At 44.1% G+C, this 20,219-nt stretch overlaps 1 protein-coding gene across 1 annotated transcript; it reads right to left on the reverse strand.

The window, feature by feature from the left end:
- Positions 1–810: 810 nt before the first annotated feature.
- WDSUB1 (WD repeat, sterile alpha motif and U-box domain containing 1) lies at positions 811–19,964 on the reverse strand (the record flags this gene model as incomplete). The annotated part of the gene is made up of 11 exons (XM_080346982.1): positions 19,881–19,964; positions 17,928–18,349; positions 16,154–16,338; positions 14,470–14,562; positions 13,585–13,678; positions 12,054–12,087; positions 10,514–10,554; positions 10,315–10,421; positions 9,274–9,453; positions 3,730–3,870; positions 811–974 (listed from the first exon to the last, which is right to left on the reverse strand). The coding sequence occupies exons 2-11, from the start codon at positions 18,323–18,325 to the stop codon at positions 811–813; spliced, it is 1,437 nt and encodes a 478-aa protein (XP_080203108.1). The 5' UTR covers positions 18,326–18,349; positions 19,881–19,964.
- Positions 19,965–20,219: the final 255 nt, after the last annotated feature.

Consider the following 20,219-nt stretch of genomic DNA (forward strand, 5'->3'; position numbering starts at 1 on the left):
AAAAAGTGTATGTGCGGTTGTATGGCAGGATGAGGTTGTGAAGCTGGTTGGGAGGAAACAGTGTTTTGTATCAGCAAGAACGTTCTGAAAATGGGGCAGTGACATTCCCAGTGCGAGTCGCAGCGGGCACCTGCCAGAGTCACCTCGGGTTTGTATGCAGTGTTTTCTGTGCATTGTAAACAGCCGTACCCGTTTTTACAAATTGAGTTTGCATCATTATGCTTTAGCTTATTTATTGGTTACTGTTTCTTTGATATTTTGTACAAGTCCTATATTAGTCTTGCCCTCTAGTTCTATTTTTGCACAGCTACTGTATTTTTCCCAAACAAAATAAAGATTATTAATATACCTGTGGTATGAGATGCAGTCACTGGTGGTTACAAATCTCTCCCAGTTGTCCCAACTACATGTTCGGTCATGGGGACCAGAGAAAGACACAGTTTTGTTTTTTAAATTAGAAAAAGAAATACAGATGAGATACTTTGCTTATCTTCTGAAAGACTAACTTGGCAAAATCAAGACTCAAAACTCATAAATATAGTGAAAATGTTAAGAAAACTTTACTGGAAAAAGTATGAAGCTGAATACTTCATTTCTTAAACAGAAATAGCACAAAGAAAAATCAGCACTAACTTTAAAAGCTTGTCAGTAATTTTCTAGGCACTTCCACAGGTGGACGTTTTCTTTCCAACAGACGTTTCAGTGACAGCCACAGATCAGAAACACAGTTTTTTCTTTCCAGTTGTTTCCGATAGGGTTATTTCCTGTAGCTACACGTGATCTCATTTCAGCTGATGTTACCACACACCTTCAGTCGTGTTTCTGCTGCGTCTCCAGCCAGCGCCCGATGGCCATTTTCAGAGTCCTGTTGGGCGTGAGCAGCAGCGAGGGCAGCGGCAGGTTCGTCATGGGGCTGGAGCGCCGGCTGGTGCTGATCCAGCTTTCCATCGCCTCCTTCTCGTAGGAGTAGCCATCTGCAAAGCAACCACAGGGGAAGCGCTGAGCTGAGGCTCCGGCGCTGCTCCGCTGTACGGCGTTCAGCTGTTTCAGCTGCAACGGTGAGGGAATCAGCATCTCCAAACAGGAAAGCTGAGATACAGGAACATCAGCCAGCCCTGCCCCTCCCGGGATGGTCACTGATTAACTGCGCTTGTGCGTGACCCAGGTACACAAGTGCTGAACAGCACCACAGTACATCAGTTCTTCCTGGGTCCTTATTTGTCGTTACGGAATTAGTTCATTATGAGGCTGTAAAAAGGCATCATCATGTTGAAGACATGTAGAACAAATTATTCTGAAGACACGGTAATAGCCATTGTCAAGCATCACCAAACATTGGCAAGTAATGTACCCCCTTCCCTGCCTCACAAAAATATATCACAATGTCTAGACCTGCTAGTTAAGGACAACGGGAGAGGAAAGATACAGGATACTGAACCCTTATGGACATAAAACACAGTTGGTAATAAAGTACCAGTTGTTAGTTTTAAAAAAAACCAAATGAACCCCTGTGCTTCACCAAAAATGCATAAAGGGCATATTCGTGTGAGAGTTGCTGCACACCGTAGGTTAATACAATGATTAGCATTTCATCACAATTTCAACACTTCCATTTAGGTGGATCTAAAGTTGTTGAGCAACGTCTTTTAGAAATTTCACTTCAGGAACCCTTTATAGTGAAAAAACGGGCACCGAAAGCTGGCAGTGAACACGAACAGTCCAGGCCACCTTCCCGTCTCCCACTGAAGTACCAACACACTCTGCACACACAGAGGGAAAGTGAAAGATCTTTCTCACCTGGCTGACAGAAATCAGCACCCAGCATTCTACATTCTTTTTTCTTAAATTCTACAGAGCACAGAGCCATAGAAGTTTTACTTACCTCCGATTTAGCTTACTGATCTAATCAAAATACCCAACTCATGTCAGTTAGTTCCTCTCTAATGTCAGAAATACCTGAATTCCTCCACTTTCACTTTGCAGACCTGCCCTCGTGCTGCAGTGCTCTGCGCTGCAGGATCTGTCCTGCGGGCCGCGCAGCAGCTGGGGACCGGGGACAGTTCCAAACACAACTGTGTTCCGTCTGTCTCGCCACACACCCACCATCCTCCTGCTGCAGGCGCTGCCCTGCCTGTCCTCAGCCATCAACGGCCAGCAAAATAAAGCGGTGCGAGGAACTCCCAGACCTGCCCCCTGTGCTGAACGCAGAGCAGGCCCGCGTCCCAGGCCAGCGGCGTGCCGCGCCAGCGCGGGACGGCTCGCTCACGTTCCAGATCAGCGGCGTGCCGCGTCAGCGCGGGACGGCTCGCTCACGTTCCAGGCCAGCGGCGTGCCGCGCCAGCGCGGGACGGCTCGCTCACGTTCCAGGCCAGCGGCGTGCCGCGCCAGCGCGGGACGGCTCGCTCACGTTCCAGGCCAGCGGCGTGCCGCGCCAGCGCGGGACGGCTCGCTCACGTTCCAGGCCAGCGGCGTGCCGCGCCAGCGCGGGACGGCTCGCTCACGTTCCAGGCCAGCGGCGTGCCGCGCCAGCGCGGGACGGCTCGCTCACGTTCCAGGCCAGCGGCGTGCCGCGCCAGCGCGGGACGGCTCGCTCACGTTCCAGGCCAGCGGCGTGCCGCGCCAGCGCGGGACGGCTCGCTCACGTTCCAGGCCAGCGGCGTGCCGCGCCAGCGCGGGACGGCTCGCTCACGTTCCAGACCAGCGGCGTGCCGCGCCAGCACGGGACGGCTCGCTCACGTTCCAGGCCAGCGGCGTGCCGCGCCAGCACAGGACGGCTCGCGGGCAACACTTACGAGATCATAAAAATACTACAGCTGGTCACACACACACACTGTGAACATCTTATTTTAAAAGGTTAACAGTTTCTCTTAAAAAGGCCCATTTGATTGTGTAATCTGCATGTGAACAGCGACCGGCAGTCATTTTCAGATTTTTCAACAAGATTAATCTGCTCTAAAACTATATATCCTTATTTCAAAATTATAAGAAGAGAAAAATACATGCAAAACTGTCCTCCTGCTATTGTTTAGAAGCTCGAGCCCCCTTAAGTGCGATGCTTACCACTCTGACAGTCATCAAATGTTTTCATGTTTGAGTGGTTTTTAATTCCCAACAGCCTGTCCTGGTATGAAGGGGTCAGTCACTGCAGAGCACCAAGAACAGACACTGGTGATGATCTGCCCCCGAGATCAGCACTATAAAACACTAGCTCTGCATAATGTTTCACTACACAGCACCTTCTGCTCCTTGCATATCTCAGTTCCAAGGTCTTGCTGAATTTAAATGCATTTAATTCTGCACAAACCTTTAAGTTCCACATATATGGTGTGCTAAGAGCAGCAATGGGCTTGTTCTTTTGTTCCCATCCCCCAGGTGCACAACTTCACTTTGCACATGCCAAGACAAGTCTGTAATTACACTTGTAATTACATGTGCAAAGGTACATAAACAAAGGAACATTTAAAACAAACAAGGAACACAAAAAACCCAGAAAACACTGTACAGCCTCAGCAGCAGAGCTGACACTGAGCAAATCGCTTGATACAGTATTTTCCTCCATATCAGAGATGTAATTTGACAAATTAAACATTTACCACAGTTCTATTTTGTTTCAACAGCTAATTAGAACAATTTATCTTTCAACAGCTAATAAGATATGCCCATTTTTGTGTTCCTCCACCTATCTTTAAATTACGTTGACTAAAATAAATGACTTAAGTGAAGACGTACCTGCTGCAATGACAGGATCCTTCATAAGCTCCCTTGTTATGGGACATAAGAACTCCTCAGGGACAGCAGCAGAAACAGAGGCCATCTTCATCCTCAGGTCTTCAATCTTCTGGAGGACTTTACTGCGCAGGCCCAGAGACTCTGAGAAGTTATTTGTACATGGAGAACACAGACACATAAGGCACAGAGATTAGTTCTCTCATTAATCAGCAGTTGTGTGACAAGAGACATAGCTCTGTCTCGCCAACCCACCTCATACGGAACAATCTGCAGACATCTGGCCCCCGCTACCAAGAGCTCAATACAGCCGCTCAGGAACAACGGAAACACCGTAACCAGAACACCTACCCCCACAGCGCCCAGGTGAGGCGGCTCAGAATCACAGCATGTCCTGAGGTGGAGGGGACTAACAAGGATCAAGTCCAACTCCTGCTGCCGTGTAGGACAACCCTAAAATTCACTCATCACCCTTGGCCCAGGTTTGCCCTGCAGTCTGGCACAGGGTCCTCTTTATGCCACCATTATGGCCATGCAGTGCTACATTTGCCACACATCCGCAGGGAGGCATTCAGATGCTGCTTCATCTCCCAAGAAGTCTGACTCCAACCAGGCTGTGCACGCAGACCCTGCTGCCGGTGCAGCGTCACGCGGCACGCGCGAGGCACGAGATGTGGCCCTCGAGCCCTTGGACAGCTCACGGCAGGACTGCCCACGCTGCCAGGGGCTGCGCTGCAGCCGCGGCACCACGGCCACGCGGCACCATGGTCACCCCGCACCATAGACACCCGGCACCATGGCCACCCTGCACCACGGCCTCACAGCACCACAGACACGCGGCACCACGGCCACCCGGCACCACGGCCACGTGGCACCACAGACACCCGGCACCATGGCCACCCTGCACCACGGCCTCACAGCACCACAGACACCCGGCACCATGGCCACCCGGCACCACGGCCACGCGGCACCACAGACACGCGGCACCACGGCCTCACAGCACCACAGACACGCGGCACCACGGCCACTCCGCACCACGGCCTCACAGCACCACAGACACGCGGCACCATGGCCTCACAGCACCACAGACACGCGGCACCACGGCCACCTCGCACCACAGACACGCGGCACCACAGACACGCGGCACCACAGACACGCGGCACCACGGCCTCACAGCACCACGGCCACGCGGCACCACGGCCACCCTCCTCACAGCCAAGTCTGTGCAGCAGCCACACTTGCAGTAGAACCTGACACCAAGCAGGACAGGAAGGTGGGCCCCATGAAGGACCACAGGCTTATTTAAGTATCCCCAAACTGATCAGAGTACTTACTATTACTTGTTTATTGAGAATAGACAACAGCTGTGAATCTCAAAAAAGAGGTACCTGTGCTTGAGCCAGCAGCCGTTCTTCCCAACTTAATTGTGAGCACAAGAGGAAAAAAGAAATCTGATAATGGGAAAAGTAATTTTACAGTTCTATAAACTGTCACACTACAATTTTAACCTGTCAAGATTGGAAATGCATCCCAGATACCAGTAATCGTCTTGCAGCAGCACAAAGCATTCCTCCTTTTAAAAACTGCTCTGTGTCAAAAAAACGGCAGTGCGATGTGTCACAATTGTGTCCTCCCCTCCAGCAGTGGTACATACCACTCCGGTTAATCTTCCATGTTCAGTACTACAACAAAAAGTTGGTACAACAGCCTTCCCAGCACTGCCCGGCTCTGCTGCCGGCGGACACGCAGCTGGGCCCAACACCAGCGCCCCGCACCACTGAGCAGCTGCCCCGCAGCAGCCACGCTGGTACACAAACCAGCAAAGACAAATACTTGCAAAGACATTAACCTGCATTTCCTTAATCGGGGTTATGAAATAACGTACGTAAAGATAAAGGCAAGGTAAGAATTGAAATACAGTATTGAAATACAAGTTCGTGCTTGTTCTTAGGAAGGGTTTGCACGGAAATTTTGTAAAAATCTACAAGATCAGTTTGTGATCAAGAAAAATTAAAACTATAACCAAATGGAAGGACGGTAAAAAAGAAACCAAATAATTCTGCAGAGGTAACTGAATTTTGAATTTTTAATCTTCATCACATGGGCAATTTTTCCTAAATTCCCCTCATGCAAACAGATCAAAAATATTGCATCCAGTTTGCACTTCAATTAACTACCTCCTGATTACATCTCTAGTCAGGGATTTAAGAATTATCCGTGACACGTCATCTTTGAAAACTAGTTATAAAGAACACTTAAACTAAGATTTTGCTGATATAGGCAAAGCACGTGCCATTTTCTGTTAATCCATACTGAGCAATCCCCCAAAGCTTACTCCTACCTCAGTATACGTGTAAGGCATGGTGAATCACAAGTGATTCAAATTCTGCCCCAAAATGTTGGTTTGAAGCTCATTCTCAGACCCAGAGTTTCTTGATGAAGATGTGAAACAGGAAAGAACTTACACTTTATGTACGTACCTAGAGCAAAACCTGAGAAGCAAGAGGAAGACAAAAAACCCGCACACCTGCGAGAGCACATCACTGACAAAGACAAACTCAGCCTGATCGGAGACTGCAAAACTCAGCGTATTCATCCCTGGTTTACGTTACGTTCCAAGGACGCCCTGTAGTGAGGAAAGGCCTGAATCTGCTCTTTACTTACCCAACCTAAGTCCGGAGCCACACGGAAAGACGCCTCTCAACGTGCTGCAGAAGGGAAAGCGTTGGGAATGCCTCCAACCTCTTCACAACTTGTGATCTCACGGTACAAATCAACTTTGTTGGGCATTAACCCCTAAACTAAGGGCTGGTTTTACAAGAATTAGAGCTAGCCTTTCCTCCTGCAAACGAACTGCAGCCAAGACTGACCTTGCGCTGACACATCCAGCCCGGCCCGAACAGCGAGGGTGCGGGCACAGAACCACGTACCCGCTGCTACCCTCAAGTGGAACAGGATGCGCGTTGCTCTGTTTTCTGACTCAACTGCATTGCAGAATCGAATGAATGTGAGAAACCCTCAACTTTGCTGAACATACACAAGCTTTTCAGCCAGAATGTACATAATGGTCACTTCACTTTTGCTCAGCATCTCAGAGTTTAATACAGTGTTATTTATATTGTATGACAATTGGGCTGGAAAGAGGCAAGTTTCATTTGCATGGTAATGAAGCATTCTTTCAAAAAGCTGTCAAAAACAATCAAAGAAGCTAATGAAATGTTATGTGAACCACTTCTTGTCGCTTTCCCTTAGATTAAATGCCTTCAAAGGCGAGAATATACCCTTTTTATTAAATGCAAATCAGAGCTGAACCAAAGACTAACAGGACAAGAAATAAGCAGCTAATAAAAATAACAGAGGAAAAAGCTCCTATCCTATCAATCATCAAGTAAAATAGTCTTAAAAAAACCTCTCTTTGCAAAGACTGTAGAAAAACTAAAGAGTTTTTTGGAAAGATCTTATGGAACTGTGAAATATTGGGTTTTTAGAGCGAAGAAAACAGATTACCAAGGAGAGAAAAGACGTGCTCATTCTAGTATTTTTATAGTGATAGATTCCTAAAATTTAGTTAAACTGGAATTTGAATAACACCAAAAAGCACTCAAGTTTTAGGCAGACAGTATTTTCCTATTTTGTAAATGCTCGAGCCATGGCAGATAGAGAGAAATTCCTCAAGTCAAATAGATCAGGCTGCGGTTTCTATCCTGTACCAATTATAGCTGTGGAGTGATACACAAGCAGAATCACAGCATTTACCACTTCAGAGCTGATCGATTTGAATGATCTTATTTGGCAACTTCGAGCAGCATATTTCATTATTTTCTTTTTAAAACATCTTCCATATGACCAGTAAAGTGGAACTCATTGCTTCACATCGTATATATGCTGGCTCGTATTTGTGGAACAGTAAGTGATCTGAGCTAGAGCTTTTTACAAAGTTTCTTACAGCTGCCCGACACCAGTGAAAATCTGTCTCCTTATCCCACAATTTGATGACGGACGTTAAAGCACCCACTGAAGAAAAAGCCTGGCAAAAGACCAAAGTCTGGAGAACACAGGCTGAGCAATGAGCATTTTATCTGATAATGGGAAGAACAAGCTGAAGGTACTTCAGCTCACCCGTACAGTCCATCCTCACCGCATGCCGGCACAGCTCCCCACGAGCTGGAAAGCAGCAGGTCCCCGTGACCAGCCTGTGTTCTACACCTGCTCTGTCTAGGGCCACATCCACTCTGCACCTTCCAGCCTGCCTTACAATGCACAACTCCGGTTTACTTTCTTAATTGACTTTGAAATGGTTCTTGATGGCATCATTACAGATCTACCAGGCAACACATGCTTTTGTTGCTTTTCTTCTCCAAAGAGAATGCTACAGTCAGCAGGTAGTTCTCACCATTGCATTAAACTCTCACATCACTTTCTAGCCAGCACTATTTGATGAGCCTCAGCTGGTGATCACTGCAACAGAGTTTCGGGCTACTCCAAGGAGAAAGAAAATGTGTGCAGAAACAGGTGAGGCCGAATGTCTTTCATGGATGACAATTGCTGACAGATTCCCAGCATCGCTGTTGGTCTCTAGAGTTCAACAAAGCTAGCTGTAACACAGATACTATGAGCTGATACAGACCAATGCCAGACACACACACACAGCAAAAAAGGAAGGGATCGGTCTTCCTAAAATGCAGGATACTAAATTCTCAAAATAAAATCGTGCTTTTTAAAAAGTTTCTTAACTCACTCAGCCTTTTACTATACTTGATCTCACTTTGGCAAACACACCAGCACCTGATTTACACCTAAGTTTTGCCATCAACATGAATAGAGAACTTATACGCAGAAAGTTCCAGTGTAGTTCACCATCCTTAAATTTCTTATTTGAGAATTACCCCTGTGGAATCATTACTAAAAAGGCATTTCCTTGTGATTCCTTCTAAAACATAACCGCAATTCTGCAATAAAGCAACAGGACAGTGTATTCACTGGGACTCCTGATGAATTATGCAGCCTCTGGGCCAGGCAAGCTTTGCTTGATCCTCACTAAATGGCAACATCAGATCCTTCAGCTCCAAGTAAAAACTAAAACCTTGTGGTTTTCTATTACAGTAACAGTACACAGAAGAATTTCACTGCTAAATTCAAGAGAGTTGACCACCCAGTATTATAAACATGCACTTTTGCAGACCGATAGGAAAAACTACCGAGTACCCTATTTACCAAAGCCAGGATCATTAAGTATGCACAAAATATGGAATTCCTTTTCCACAACTTAATGAAAAAATATCTAAAAAGGAAAACAGAAACAAAAGCAGGTAAGACCATTTAATATGGTGTTGTCAGCGGAACTGTATTTTATGTCCTTAGGTATAAGCAAACACAAAAGAGTGTTGTGGATAATGTGGCATTAGGGTTTTTTATCAGCCCTGGTAATAAAGTAAAAACGCATTTCAGAGAAAGAAAATCCATGTATGGAACTTCTAACTCACCGTCATCCCAACATTTCACGTGCACTCTAAAGGTGAAAAACTATTTGGATTTCTATACTCTTACCGATTTTCAATTCATTAGTCAGACTTTCTTTAGTAAGGTTGAGTAGTTCCTTGCCATCAATGTTGTTAGTTTTGAAAAGCCCAACGAAGTCTGGCAAGCCCTGTGCACGAAGCCAGGCTGAAACATCGTCCTCTGACCAGGCCTCGACAGCCGCTTCGGGCTCATCTTCTACTGGAGTTCCTGTGGAGAGGAAAGAGAAAAGACAGTTAAAAACAGACAAACAAAAACACATCCCCAAACAACAGTGAAAAAAAACAGTTGTAAGAGCAATGGCAGTAGCAAACGCTGGTTTTCAAGTGTTCCAAGTACTAAACATTCCCCAACATCTAATAAAACAAATGCTTATTAAACATTACTTCAGTGGGGGGCAATGTGGGTTTGTCTTTTACTTATGGATATTCAAGGTTTAGAGGAATTTAATCTCTCAGATGCCTGCCCTTCTACCAAATTTGAACTGAACCAGAAGAACGCAAAGCGTCAGCAGACAGTGGAACCGAGTCTCAGACTTCCTTCGAAAAGCCGACCAAAGTCCAGGCTTGTGCTATGAACAAATGACCGATGTACTTTTGTTCCACCACTTCAGGTGCTGATATACTTTGTAACACTAATTATCCTGGTTTTCTCCACCTATAACGACTGGTAAGCTCTATTTCTTGGTGACAGTTATGTTTGCAGTTAGCATATTTTCTGTGTAACTCTTCACCAACGATACTTGTCCAAAAAGTCTTCCAGCACTCTGGGAATAACATTGATCTCTTAAAAGCTGTCCAGAGAGTAAGAAATGGTGAATATCGGAAAAGAAGATATAGCAGTAAAAAAGCAAAAATATTTCTAATGTATCTTTACTTTTCTGAAAAAAAAGTACCTCTGTGGGACATTAATAAGATCACTTCACAGAAAACATAAATATCATGCACATAATCCTGAGGTTACAAACTAACTGCATGAAATAAAAAGTGGGATTTTTGCATCTTAAGAAGGTGTTCAACAATATTGCGCTTTAAATTGAAGGAACAGATCACAAATACTTGACACACTAACCTGCACAGGGTTGCTTAAGGTCAAACTGCCATATGTTCACAGTTTTATCCATTGAACCCGTGGCAAGTAGGGGACTATATGGTGCAAAAGCACAAGTTGTAACATATCTACAAATAAAAATACATGTGTGAATATTCACAATAATTTAGGGGTTTTTATTTATTAACAGTAAAACAGAGTAACCATACTGGACTCTTACCTGGTATGCTGAGTCAAAGTCTGAAGGGTATTGCCAGTACTCTGTAAAAGAATTTTTGTCATTTCAAATCTTAAAGAATAACGCATTCATTTCTACACTTTCTTTCAAAATAAGGAATAATATTGTTTCTTGGAAGATGGCAGAGGTTACCAGCAGAGCAGGGACACAACCGTGCCGAGCGGAGCCGCGGCAGAGCCAGCAGCGCCGCCCGTGCTCCCGCCCCGCCGAGCACCGCGCCCTGCACGGCCGGCGCCGATCCCGAGCACAGCACGCCAGCTCCACCGGCGCCCGCCACTGCCGCCCGTGCGGATAAAACACCTCATCTGCAAACCCAGCGTTAGAAACGCACAAAGGTGAGGAGGGAACTGAAATTCACATAGGACCTCATGCTACAGTCCTTCAATTGGGCCAATAAGTAACCGCACCTGTGCTTCTACGTGGCCACCGGATGCTACTAAAAAACAAATTCCTGAAGTTCTGCTAAGTTTTAACTTCTGATTGGAAGTCTTCCTTCTACTGAAAGGTATTGTTTCTTTGACAGGTACAGACAGACTGGAAAGACAAAGAGGACTGACGGGTCTGAAGGACTGATGGGTCAGCACTCCAGTTTTTAGAGCTGTCCCTCATGAGGGAAGTGCCCCATTTTAGCTTGAAATCCTTCTGCCGCCCATGAAGGTTTATTGTTCCCACTTCTTATTTGGTGAAAACCTAAGGCCATGCAGCTTACAAATACTATTAAGAAATACTTATGCTGTGGTTGTCTGCATCTTTCAGTTTTCTGGGGTTCCAAAAATCTCGGGGACTTCTTACGTACCTGTCGAAGCAACAAACTACTAAAATAATTGGACCAAAAATTGAGAAAGTATCAATTAGTGATTTTGGTGAAAAATTTTAACCCTAATGAAAAATTCTATCAGTATAGTATGTGCAGAGCAAGGTGGAGAAGCTTAAAATTTGTTCAGCCTTCATTTTCAACAAAATTAATATAGTTTTTAATACTATAAAGTACTAAAGGTAAACACCACATAAAGGTGAACCATGAAGAATGTAATAACAGTATTATGGAAAATGTCCAAACAATATGTTTAAATAAAAGACAACATATTTAACATAAAAGTTCCTTTAATTTTATTATTATGCTTCTATTTTATGGGTACTTTATTTATAATTAACTGAAGAATTTTACATCAAAAGCTACAGTCCTTCCTGCTTTGGAAGCTAAGATAAATTAAGGGTAACAAAAAATCTACTTCAATATGAAGATAACACGTAAGTGTGGAATTCTTTAGATAATACTTCACTGTAGAGAAATCAAATAACAAACCATTCGAAGAAACATAACTGAAGTGAGAAAGACCGATCAGTTCTCAAGAGATATTTTTCTTCGAACTCCTTCCCCACCCAAGTGCACAGTAAATATTGTGGGCTTACATAGTTCCTGCTCTTTGACATTTCTTTACCCTGGTAAGACACTGCAGAAAGAGTGCTCAGATTTAAAGTCAACAGTCCAATGAACAATCTTGCACTATGCTCTACTTACCGTTTCATATATTATGACACTCTTGTCCACAGACCTGTTAAAAAAACAAACACATACAACACATTGACATTAAAAGAATGCAGAGAGGAAAAACTAAACTATTTTTAATTAAGAAGAGGAAGAAAACAACCTTTTCCACAACGAAAGAAGAGCAAACAGATTTCTTAACATTACTTTATGAAAAGCTTAGATACCTAAATCCCCTCCCCTCATGCTCACCTTGAAACACCACCCCGATGAGCTGTACCTCCAGCGGGAGCAAACGCAGCAGTTAAACGGGAAAAGCGCAGCTCCAGCTGGGCGCACAGCGCCCGCACACCCGGCTCCCACCCGCCTGCCCCGCGCCCGCCCCGCGCCCACCTCGCCAGCCGAGCCTGCGAGGCACTGGCACACCGACCATCCAGATCCACTCAGCACTTCTGTAGCTTTTGCAAACATTTCCGTTTCTAAAGCAAGCAGTGCAATGCAATCAACAACATCCCGTGGTGCAATGCAATCAATACACAAAATATTCCACGAAATACGAATTGCATAGTTATTTACCATGACAGCACTGCTTCTCGAAAGACTTAATGGAAGAGACATTTCACTTATGACAATGCAAGCGCAAACAATCCACGTCTAATGGAAAACAAAATAGCTCTAGATCACAAACACTATTAATGACCTTCAACTACTGAAAAAGACTCCCTTAAAAGTAACAAAACCCGAAATGTGAAAGCAAGCTACTGTCTCCTGATGTTTGTATAGTTTTCAGTTTATTTGCCAGCTATTGTCTTTTCTTCTTCTTTTGCAAGACAGCAGTTTTTCTGTTTCAGATTAGAAAATCTTCATAAAAAAGACAATTAAAATGTAGAGTTGAGTCCCACAGTTACCTCAATCATGCACTTTTTATGGAAAAAAAGGCTTATGTTGCCATATTCTGGGTGTGGATCGGTGAGGAAATTTTCATAGTAACTTCAACCAAATCTATCAAAGACAAAAACCTCGAGATATTTACCTTTCTAAAAAGTTCCTGAAAGTACATAAGTGAGAAGGAATCCTAAATGATGTCCCAAAGAGACTGTAAGATCACAGTGGAGATTTGTATTTTCAGTAGATCCTAGGATCATTTTGGTTGGAAAAGACCTTTAAGATCGAGTCCAACCGTCACCCAACATTGTCACCTCACCTCTCCGCCCTGTCCCTGTGCACCATGGCTACATGTGCTCAACCCCCACTGCCCTGGGCAGCCTCATGCCGGCGCATCCGCAGGAAAGGCCACAGAAATGCCCCAAAACCGGGAAATCAATCTCATGCCAACACTCCAGAGAACTGAGCTTGCATCCTACATTTCAAACTCAATCACCCGCAGGCGCAGACCAACTGGAAAGGGACTTCAATAGTTCTGCAGGTCACACAACTGCTCCTTAAATATTGGAAATATATTTTTAAGTCCCCAACTCTTCTGAACTTCCTGCTTTACAACACTGGAGCCTGAACCCAGACAGCCATCGGCGTGACATTTAAACAAGTAAAAGATACTGCTCACCCTGAAACCAGCAGCTGCCCGTCATAAGAAAATGCACAAGCCAGAACTGGAGCAGAATGTCCACCCAATGTGCATTTATGCTTTAATTCAACACCTGAAAGAAAAAACTAAATTACTACACATGCACATATTTGACAAAGTATAAAACAAGCTGCTTTAGATGAATAAAGCTGCAGCAAAGATCCAACTCTGTGACATACTGCCTACAAAAAAGGGGATAAAAGATCAGAGACAACTTAATTTTAACATCTCCAACTTCCTCACTTTGTAGCCTTAGCAGGTCTAACAATTTTTTAGATCATTAAATGTGTGTCTGTAAACAAAATGTTCACCCTTACAGACTTTTGTATAAAAGAGATTACAAAAAAATACCCGCTGCAGATGTTCTTGGCCACCTGCCTGGTCTCCGCACAGCAGCCACACATCTGCACTGCAGTTTTAGCAGGAGTCAACACTCTTTTCAGTTCTCCAGCTCTTGTACTGAAAGATGAAAGCAAACCTCTCCCTGGAGTGGTAGATTAAGAGGTTTCAACCTATCAACCTGCGCAAAGGCCACAGTAGAAATGCTACTAGTTACCAAAAACTAAAGATGCTGACTAAAATGACATGTTTATCATGACACTAAGTTTGAGAGAACTGGGGGAAATTTAAAAAAAATCTTTTCCAATTGTTGATAAATAGATCACTGAATAAAATCAGCAGGGCGTGGTGTCACAGAGTGCCGCACGCCTTCACCGCTCTCCTGCCAGTTGTTACGAGAAAACTTTCCACTTGCGCTTAGTTTGGCTGTGAATCCATGACAGCAGTACAGATGTGATCTTAGATGTAAACTGTCACTTAAAGACTTAAGACATTGGAACATGAAAGAAACATCACTATACACACCTGAGAAATCTGCAACCAAAAGAAGCCAGAGCTTGATCTGATTATCTTGACCACAAGAAGCCATCTGGAAGTATCTGAACCCATGTTCACCATCTGATAAAGTTCAAATACATTAATGGGGCTTGGAAGTACTGAACATAACAGCACATCAGTGAACCACATCAGCATTCTGACACTGGAAAATGGTACATCTCCTTCATCTCAGGACTAATTTTAAAAGAGTGTTAATTAAAATAATTGCAGAAGTTCTAAAACCATTTAGAAGAAAGAAGTACGTACCACTGCCACACTCTTCCTTGAACCAGTAGATACAAACCAGAACTGGGCTCCTATTTGAAGTTTTCTTGATAGTAAACGTTTGATTCTTCTGTCTACTGAGGGCAACAATATACTCTTTTAACCTAAACTATATGGTTATATCCATTGCTTCTACAGTTCAGCTGTTCTCAAGCTTAACCACTTAAGAATGTATAAAATGTGAGAGTATCTGGCAGGCTGTTTTCATAATTTTAAATGCTCGAGTTTTCATTTTTATAAACTAAGTGATGTTTCATGACTGCACTCCAGCCAACCACTCAAGAAATACTGCATTAAAGATTAAATACAACAGTAACAGTTCTACAGCTTTCCCCTCTCTGTTCAGCGGATATGAACATTTCTGAATTATCATGTTCTATTCTGCATGAGTTGTTTCAGCTTTTTTTTTTTAATTATTATCAAGTCCTGTGCCAAACGATTCCTGCTGTTGTACTCCACTGAGCTGGCACAGCAGCCTGGCACGAGCTACGAACAACCCTTCGTGGCATCACCTCTGCCCGCACCAAGCCTTACCATTCCTACAAGAACCACAGGATTAAAGCTGGAAATCAGAGAATCACAACGGGCATTTTAAGGGCTCCTTTTCCCAGCTCTGTAGTTACCAGGAACATCAAAGTATTTACTGTCACGTGTCTTACAAAATAACCCCAGAGACTTTATCTCTATTTTTCCAACACACAAAGTACATTTTAATTTTACAGGGTTATTACAATAAAATCCTAGCATACATAGACCTGTTTGTTCACAGGAACAATCAGAGCCACGACGACTGTGGCAGATCTCAGGACTTGCCTCAAATCTGTTAAACATTAAAGCATCAAAGTGTATCATTTTTGCACAGTACCGCATGTTTGTGGGTCACAGGAGATTCTGGGCTTACTGCTCCCCCAGATTCCTTCAACTGAGAAAGTCAGGTGCAGGAAAACAGTGTGTTCACATCCCGCAGCTCAAGCATTAGCCTCTGAGGTTTACAGTTCTCTGCACTGCCATAATCCAGCCCTGCTCTTTGGGGAACCAATGCATTGAAGAGCAAAGCGGGAATGGTCACGGAGTGCTGCACCTTGCAGGGCCCCCGGCAGCCTCCGCTCACAGACCCTGCCCAGACCGCTCCCGAACCCCGATAACGAGCGACTGAAAGCTGCCATAAGCATGCTAATCCCCTTGGCTGTGGACCTGGTACATTCCTTGTCATCAACCTGACCACAACTTTTACTGAAGAATATTCAGAATATTGCAAAACGTCAGCTCTTCCCAATGTCATTTGTATCTCAAGCATTGATTACAAAAAAATGTGAAAACAAGAGCTTAAGAGAAAGAAAGTAATTCTTCTTTCCATGCTCCTCCCCTGACAAGTCAAGTAACTAACCAGAAAGTGGCTGTGAAGAAATATCGCAGCAGGTAACACCAAGATCATGTGCTTTTTCATTATGTAGGCATCTCATTTTATCATCCCAAATGGTTAAATCACCACATGATGATCCAGTGACAAAGAAATTTCCATTAGGAGAAAATGCACAGGCCACCAAAGAACCATCTTTAATATTTCCAGATCTGAAAAGCAAAAGTACATCGGATATGAATTTAGAAAAAGTGATGTTCTGAAGAAGCGATCTCTGAAATGCAATCTGATACAACCCGCCAAACTGTTCTGGTTTGCACTTTGGAATCTGGTAACAGAAGGGAGAGAAACTCCCTCTAACAGTGGAAAGAGATGCAAATGAGCACGGCTGCAGGAACCAGGACCCGCTCTGACGGCAGGAGGCACAATGTGAGATGGTGCGCAAAGGCAAGGTTTAGCGGAGAGAGAAAATCACTTTCAAACTAATGACAATCTGCACGGGCTCACGGCTTGAAAAGCACAATGCACTGTTAAAATCCTGTGGCAGGATATATTGTAAAAGTCAAAGATAAATATACAGCTATCATAACACAAACAGGGGAAAATAAGACACCCACAATTTCTCTGTTCTGTTTTGAAAGACAAAACAGAACACCTGCTAACCCATATGATAAGCTGTAGCTGAGTAGAGTACCCTGTAATTTATGATACAGGGTTAATTTTGGACTACTCATACACAAACGAATGCAATGTGAAAAAAGAAATTCTATATTTTAACTAAGTCAGCCAAAGCACTTTGTAAAACTGATCTTAGAAGAAAATTCCTTGCAGATATGGAAGTGTGGTCAATTCTCGGGAAAGAAGTGAGGTCCATCTAACACTCTCCAGGTTACCCGGTAATAACCTAAAGTCAGTTGGAAGTGTCCCACTCCTTTTAATGGACACTAAATCCTCCCTCATCCTGTGCGGAACATCTCACCAGTTCCCTCAAATTCTTAATTTCTTTCCTAACTTTAGACAGATGTTATACAATTGCTGCTCTAAAACCTAAATGATGTCTTGCCTAAGTACAGATTACAACAACCAGACTGAAGACTTTACTGAAAGACTTTGAAGATCACCCTGTGGTTTATGCCTTTAACTGTGCAACATAACTAAAAATGCTCATCTGCTTTGTTTCAAATGTTTATTGGACACCCACGTGAAATGTTGACTCTCACACTTAACCCACTCAGCTCCAATACTCCTCTCTGTCACCGTTATATCTTAAACTATACGGTTTCAGGATACGTCAGCAGCTCCCAAACTCTTTGACTGCTAAATTACTATTAAGCTTCTAAAACCTCCCTGGACTCCAAATAGCCTTGTAACTAAGTATTTAATTAAAACCCACTACGTATAGTCCAATATGAGGTACACAGCACAGTCAGGGTACACTAACAAACTGCATATTACGCATCATAGTTTGCTGACCCACTGCATGCAATGCATAATGCATCCTGATTTCACGTTAAATCAACAAAAACATTTCCATGAACTTAAAAAAGACGCAGGATTTCGATGAAAGACAGCTTAGTAAAAATCAAAGCTTGAGTTTGCATTGTTTGACTTTCAAAAAAGCAAACTCATCACTTCTCCCTCTCCTATTGAACATCTTTTGGTCTTCTAAATCCTATTCCTGTTTCTCCACGACACCAGTTCAGTGGTGTAAGTCTGCAAGCCTCACACGCAGAACAACAAACTACTCGCATGATATCCCTGTCACTGTAAACAAGGCTGTTAAAAACTATCTGGCACTCACCTGTGCAGTTTCAACGAGCGGGTGTTCCAGAGAGCCACGGTCCCGTCCGCCGCCCCTGACACCAGGTACGCGGCCCCGGGGGAAAAGCAGCAGACGCGGACGGGGCTGCCGCCCGGCTGCTCCAGCACCGCCAGCCGCCGGCCATCGCCAGCGTCCCAAACCGCCGTCGTGCCGTCTGTGGAACACGAAGCCAGCACGTGGCCTGACGGAGAGAAGCAGCAGCAGTGGACAGCATAGGCGTGACCTTTTAAAGGTGAGTACGGAAGCTCAGTGAAGTTGTTTAAAGAATAAACGCGAACTGTTTTGTCCAAGGAACACGTAGCCAAGCACGATGATGAGAAGGCACAGCAGTTGATGTCATCACTATGATCTGCTAAAGTGTGAATTAAGGTTGCCATTTTATCTACTTTCAATGAAAATATCTGAAAAAAAGGTTAACGGTTAGACTTATCTCTTTTATTTCATAAATGAAACATACTACCTTAGCAAGACAAATTATCCAGGAAAAACATAATAATAATATTTGCAGAGGCAGATATTTCATCTAAGCGTTGTTTTATATTCAATTTAAATCAGCAATTAATCACAGCAACAACATGGGGAGTTTGTGACTTGATGAGAATTAACGTATCTAAACATTTAATGTCAACTTGCAATTCTGCAGCGTAACAAGCAAGATGACATTGTAATGACTTGCTCTTGGATCACCAGCAAAACAAGTTATTCTAGCTACTTAATTTATGCTAAAAAGCTCGCTGTTCAAATTTGTTATTATTTGCATCCACGCTAGACCCAATGGAGCAAATGGCCCCTACAGAAGGCAGTCACAGCATTAATTACGTGACACTAGGAATACAGAATGACAGCATGGTTTGGGTTCACAGAGCACCCAGACCAACCCCTGCCCCGGCTGCTCAGAGCCCCGGCCCCGAGCTCTGCGGGATGGGGACCCGCAGCTGCGCCGTTTCAGGGTCTCACCACCCTCGTGGTAAAGAATTTCTTCCTCACACCCATTTTAAACCTACTGTCTTTCAGTTTAAAACCATCTCCTCCTGCCCTGTCACTGCAGGCTCTGGTAACAAGTTCCTCTACATCTTTCTTATGGTCCCCCTTTATACACTGAAAGGCCACAATCAGCCAAGCTCTGTCATTTTCATCTTCTGTATTCCTGAACTACCACAGAGGATGCAAGCAGGAGGAGGCCTCGTTGGCTTGAACATAATACAGAAAAAAGGTAAGCCTTGTACTAGCCAGCTTACAAAGTTACCTAAAAAGCAGCAGCAGAGATAACAAAAATAGAATAACTGAGCACAGAATCAAGGGATGCCTGTTCAGAATGTTTCATAGTAAAATGTAAATATTAGGAGAGCCCAACAGAAGTAAACAAAGATACTGTTCGCTCTTTAACTGCCTTAATTCATTATTAGGAGACCTGTCTTCAACTATCCTTTCACAGAAAACACTCTGTGGTTCTGTGAATAGGGAAGCATAAAGCAAAGGGAATTGCCTACAGCTCTTACAAGTTGTTTGTGCTGAACGACAGCAGCAATGCTATTTATATTGAGTTAACACATCCAAGACAGTCAGCTATTACTATAGCGCCTCATTATGAACAATAATTTCAGAGCTAAGAGGCAATCACAAAAAGGTTTGGTTTTGTATATATACATACACACATTTGTCTTTACATGTAAATATATACACACACGTTTATATATATGTGGACACATAAATGTGTATGCATAAACGTATGCACACATGCACAAATATATATGTATACATACAGACACAAAGGTATATTAAGGGCAAAACAGCTGTTCCTTTCAGGCAGTATAAGGCATACCAATTTAGTTAAAGATCAGATCTTTGGATACTGTTTTAGTGTCAAGATTCTCACAGTTTTACTGCTATTGTCTTTAAAACCATTAAACCGATTAAGAAAAATCAACGTACTTCTCTCGACTACGAGAAATTAAGAGTCAGGCAAAGCTGGACACCTGGCAAGACGAGGCTGAAAACGGTGCCGTAATCTCGGAGTTACGAGACTTCCAGGAGCTCATTGCAGAGAAGCAAACTTCAGAACAGGGGGTTTCGGCATCATTAGTCTGAACCGGCCGAAGGGTGATCCGGAGTGCCTGTCCCCAGAGCCGCTCAGCTCCACGCCGTTCCCTTCTCTCGCAAGGGCAGTTTCCTCCTGACCCCCGGGCCAGCCGCAGCCGCTGCGGGAAGGGCCGCAGCCGCTCCGGGAAGGGCCGCAGCCGCTCCGGGCCCCGTCCCGGCAGCACCAACGCC

The sequence above is a fragment of the Nesoenas mayeri genome (assembly GCF_963082525.1).
Source record: "Nesoenas mayeri genome assembly, chromosome: 6".
Lineage (NCBI taxonomy): Eukaryota > Metazoa > Chordata > Aves > Columbiformes > Columbidae > Nesoenas > Nesoenas mayeri.